Here is a 4,970-nt window from a genome sequence, read left to right as displayed (position 1 = left end):
GAATGAATGGGATGAACAGTATGAAAGGTTTGTATTCGGTCGTGAAAAGCAAATGCCAAGTACTGAGTATTTTACTCGGTGAATTAATTACTGAGAATTTTTTCTTGTTTTGATTATTATGACCGCAGAGGATAAGTATGCCATCTTTTGTTGTTGTTTTTTGTTTCACTTTGTTTAGTAGAAGGCAAGTGTCAATGATATTTTAAAAGTACAATTCTGTGTAATCAAAAGTTTTGCTCCATGTGATATACTTAGAAACTTCACTAGGTGACCTCAACAGGTCCGATCATTAGCAAATATTAGGGACTTTAAGGAAAGACTACGGACGGCTCTAGCGGTGACCGGAAGCTTTTTTTTTTCACCATTCGTCAACAGATACTACGACGCCTATAGCGGTGAAAACGTCTCTTAAAAGTGTATTCGCGTTTTTTTTATTCTTTATCGCAATTATTCCAACTCGGTTACTTTGTCAAATGTTTGCGAACGGTTGAAGCCGTGCAGTGAGCCCCCACGGCAAGGAAATGTATATATAAAAAAACATTCATAAAAAAGGGCGATTCATGGGCAAATTCAGGGCTTCCTTGCGGTGTTTTATCAGTCTTATGCACACCACATGGTGCGATGATATCCGATATGGAATCCTCTTTCCCGTCAACTGTATTTTGCGTATATATTTGGCTGTATTTTTCACTTAATGGGTGTCGTGCTGGACACCGAAATTTGAGGCTCATGATCGAAAAATGAACCGTCGATTCAGAAATTTCCTAGGATGACCAAAAAAGGATAAAATGCGTATATCTTGCGATTCTGTTTCAAATATACACTGGCGTCCTAAGCACGTAAAATGGAACTAAATACTTAACGTAGTAGACACTACGGCCCGCCATGATCTTCTACGTATTCAGAAAGCGCAGTACGGCCAGTCAATAAGTTTAATTTTAAAAGCGACGTTTTGACCGCTATAGCCGTCGTAGTACTTTGAACTTGAGGCATTGAGGCGTGGCGGGAAAAAATACTTCCGGTTACCGTACTAGACCCTTACGTAGTTGTCGCTTAAAGTCCCTATGTTGATGTACAACAAATGTAATTAAGTGGTTTTTGTATGAGCCCAGTCGACCGCGTTGGTGTTTATTTCCAAGTTTTCACCGCACCACCATTGTCTTGTACTAGAGCAAATTAGTTTAATCTCTTCATGTTATTAGGCGATGGGATGTACTGGAATGGGTCTCAAAGGTCTCACGCGAGGCCCCTCCCTAACGGCCTGTTTACATGGAGGTGGCAGGTCACCCCAGCTATCATGTAAACGTGATCAAATTAAAATGAGAGGTTATATGGACAGGCGGGTTACCTCACAAGTTTGCCCACAATCCCATGACAGATGTATACTAGGGCTGGTAATAAAGTGAAAGAAAACGTTACGTTCCTAGAGAGTCAAGGAGGAAAGGGTGGGTAATGGGTATTACAGTCTCCCTCCAAAAATCGAAGACAATTGTTGTGCAAAATTTTGGGGTCATACAAGGTGCATTATAGTCTATGTGAAAACGGGTGAATAGACCATTTCCGAGTTTCCCAAGTCTCTGCTTCAAAGCCAGGCTAAGTGCATATCTATATGAAAATGGTTTTTAATTGTCATGCAAATAAAACTTATTTTCACACGAAAGTTTTTGCAGTAAGCCTCATTTTGAAAGTGAGAATTTTTGGAATTTGGCTACGGCCTATTACATATCCTTTACCAATGGCATATATTTAATATCCTAAAGGGTGGGCGCTTACTGGAAAACCTTGAGGGTGGGCACCTATTTTATAAAGGATGGGCACTTAGAAAAAACCTTCAGTTAATGTCTTGGGGGTGGCCACCAATTTAATAAACGTCAGAAAGGGCGCATATCTAATAACCTTAAACTGGATAAGTGCATGTAAAAAATGACATGTTCATACATCAGTAGTCACGTGCAGCGTTTATTGTGGTTTCAAAGCTGAACTGCTTTACATGAAAATGTTATTAGAGCCCTTAATTACGTCATTAATAATCACGTGACGCTTTTCACTTGTTACTGGGACCGAGGAACTTCTTCAATGATCAAACGGGAAACTGAATTCCAGCCTGTGTAACCATTGGAGTTTCCATATCCTGCACAATTTCCAATGTTGATTCCAACTCGGATTTTGCCCTTGTGTATGTTGTTACAGTAGCCCTCAATGAACCCGGGTCTGTGGTTGTCTTCGTCTTTATTTCGGATCCACAGCACTGCGTCAATAGGCAGGGGACCACTGCACTCGGCTCCATTGAAAGTGATGAACCATCTCTTGCAGCAGCCGCCACACCCTCCCAAATAGAAGTTTCCCTGGTAAACAACACGGATGGCAGTATCATCCTTGGTTTTAGCGAACTGACAATCCTGCAACAACAAATTAGTTCTGAACAATTATTTTCAGGGAAGAAATTGTCATTATCAGGAGCCCATCATACACCCTACATTTCGTTTAAATAACTTTATTTTATCCTGTGCGGATATAACACTGCATGGACAACGTTCAACAATAATTAAGAAGTCTAAAAAGGCAGGGGAAGCACAGTGGCTGGGATGATATTTTCATATGACGAGTATTTGTTATGCTAACTAAACTATAGCTTTGATCACAGATAAATTAACAAGCCTTGATCAGTCCAATGTCACGGTTGTCGTTGTTCTTCCACGCGCACTGTTTCCAGTTCCGGTGATCAGTATCTGTTCCACTTGCTCCCATTTCTCCCTTCGCACCACGTGATCCAGGGGCGCCTGCCACACCCTTTTCACCTTTAACACCATCTCGGCCGTCGCGGCCTGGTGACCCGTTGTATCCATTTACTCCGTTACGTCCGGGGAGGCCAGGGGATCCCTGCAAGCACGTGTTTGAGTTCTGTGTTACATAAATGTTCAAAAATAATAGTATATTCACTTTAACCTTTTTTTTTTTTAGCAAAATTTGGGTTCAGGTCAGTAATAAATGATTGACATTAAGTATAGAAGAAGCTCAGCCAATCATCTGCCTTTTATAGATTCTTGGAGTCATCACTCTCCCTTGTTCTCTCTTGGAGAAGTGACATTAGCAGAATAGATGTGCGTTTTGTAAAAAATCCTTTCGTGGACAGACTTGATTGACCCAATGTCGTTCTTTGAGCGGAAGACAGGAGTGCTAATTATAATTTGGAAGCTGTGTTTTCAAACTCTCTTTTAAAAATATGAATTTAAGAAAATTAAAGGTCAACACGTAGTCCTAATCTAAAAGGTATTTCAAATCTGAAATTTTCGTTTCCACTTACGCTGATGCATGGAAAAATCTCGCTGCTACGTATTGTAAGCCTTTACGACTAACAGACTCGACAACTTAAACCGTGTTTCAATCAGATTCGCTCTTCGCTCTTTTTTGCATAGTTTAAGAAAAGTCAATTCTGTGCGCTGATTTATCTTACCTTAGCGAAAGCGGTGGACGACATCGACAGAAAAAGTAAACACCAAACAAACAGATTTCCTTCTTTCATCTTACCGGGTACAAGAAAAACGCAAAACAAGTTACGAACTGAGGAGAGCGTGCGTTGAACTCCAACTGCACAAGTCTTGTGGTGTTCTGTCTTGTGTGAAGTTGGAGACGAAGGATAAAAGTTTACTTTTTGAATTACTTTTAACGAAATTTTTCTTGTTGTTTGAACACAATGGCATGTGCTGACCGACTGCCACGTTTACTGACCTTGAACAACGTAGTGGAATAACAGCGAGCAGGAGGATAAGTGTGTACGATCACGATTATTGAACGTTTCAAGTATGAAAAAATCTTTGCTCGATAAATCTCGATTAAAGCCAGGCGAGCAAAATTAAATTAGTGAACTTAAAATAAATGTTCGTATTCCACGAAATTCAAGCTCTTGAGCAGGTTTTGTCGATTTGTCACCAGAATAAAGTTGTTAATAAACGTTTAAATAGACCTTTTCACGCCATCTTGACGAGTAGGCAAACGCGTGAGAAATTACAGTGTTTGTATGAGAACCTAATGTCGAATAATTTCCTTAAAATGGCGGTTCTAAAAAAAATATGAATTGTAAGCTAAAGCTTCACTCCTAAGGAATCTACCGAAAAAATTTGAGGGCGTTAGATGCGCTAGAAGACCTAGAACCACTTTTTAACATTTCCTATACATTTGTCTGTAAGAAAGTCCTGGGAAAAATTAGAGACAAATATATGGAAAATCTAGAGCAAGCCTCGAGAGAAATTTAAGCACAGGTACGCCCCCCAAAAAATTTTAAGTACAATCCTTCGTTTTGTAGCTTTAGTTTACAAGTCATATTTTTTTCAGAACAGCCGTTTTACGGAAATCATTCGATATTAGGTTCTCATACAACCACTGTAATTTCTCACACGTTTGCCTACTCGTCAAGATGGCGTCGAAAACCATGACAAGGTCTATTTGAACAAGGACTTAGACAATTCATTAAGGTAAACCCAAATTTTCTAACATTTGATTTTGTTATGGTGTTTTAGGGAGTTTTCTTTACTTATAAAAGCCGTGACAGTATAATTTGCTATTGTACTTCAAACAGCGCCATTTCACTGTCTGATAAAATTATACTTAAAAAAGAGGCCTTGTATATTATTATTTGCGATGTATTGCAGATCCTTATTGCTTCATGGCTTTGAAGCTTCCGTTCAGGCAAACTAAAAAACCAGACGAGTATTCTTACAACTTTAGACTGTTTCAATACTGGCAGAGTTGCTAAAAGTGCGGCTGAATGACTAACCAGCGAGGGATTACCAATAGGTAAAACAATTTTTTCTTCGTTCAACCTTAAGTTATTTCAGTATTCAACTTTTCCTGAGCGCAGAAAGTGAAATCTAGCTCTCAAATAGAGTTTTCGTCATAAAATGGTTACATGTTTTCTCAGAAAGGTAATCAAAACTGGCCGAAAGTGAACTCTATTTTTTCTTATCGTTGAT

The 4,970-nt window shown here is 39.3% G+C and overlaps 1 protein-coding gene across 1 annotated transcript; it reads right to left on the bottom strand.

Moving 5' to 3' along the window:
• Positions 1-2,048: 2,048 nt before the first annotated feature.
• LOC140941466 (collagen triple helix repeat-containing protein 1-like) lies at positions 2,049-3,615 on the bottom strand. Its single transcript, XM_073390461.1, has 3 exons — positions 3,455-3,615; positions 2,659-2,901; positions 2,049-2,399 (listed from the first exon to the last, which is right to left on the bottom strand). Exons 1-3 carry the CDS (start codon positions 3,521-3,523, stop codon positions 2,052-2,054), a joined length of 660 nt encoding a protein of 219 aa, XP_073246562.1. The 5' UTR covers positions 3,524-3,615; the 3' UTR covers positions 2,049-2,051.
• Between the last annotated feature and the right edge of the window lie 1,355 nt (positions 3,616-4,970).

The sequence above is a fragment of the Porites lutea genome, chromosome 6, assembly GCF_958299795.1.
Source record: "Porites lutea chromosome 6, jaPorLute2.1, whole genome shotgun sequence".
NCBI lineage: Eukaryota > Metazoa > Cnidaria > Anthozoa > Scleractinia > Poritidae > Porites > Porites lutea.
This window is presented reverse-complemented; position numbering and strand designations above follow the sequence as displayed.

What these genes read in the sequence shown, in the direction of transcription:
- LOC140941466 (XM_073390461.1), bottom strand. Translation starts at nt 3,523, where the DNA reads ATGAAAGAAGGAAATCTGTTTGTTTGGTGTTTACTTTTTCTGTCGATG. An exon ending in CGTCCACCGCTTTCGCTAAG is followed by an intron (nt 2,902 to 3,454) that starts GTAAGATAAATC and finishes TATGTAACACAG; the next exon opens with AACTCAAACACGTGCTTGCA. An exon ending in GTGACATTGGACTGATCAAG is followed by an intron (nt 2,400 to 2,658) that starts GCTTGTTAATTT and finishes TTGTTGTTGCAG; the next exon opens with GATTGTCAGTTCGCTAAAAC.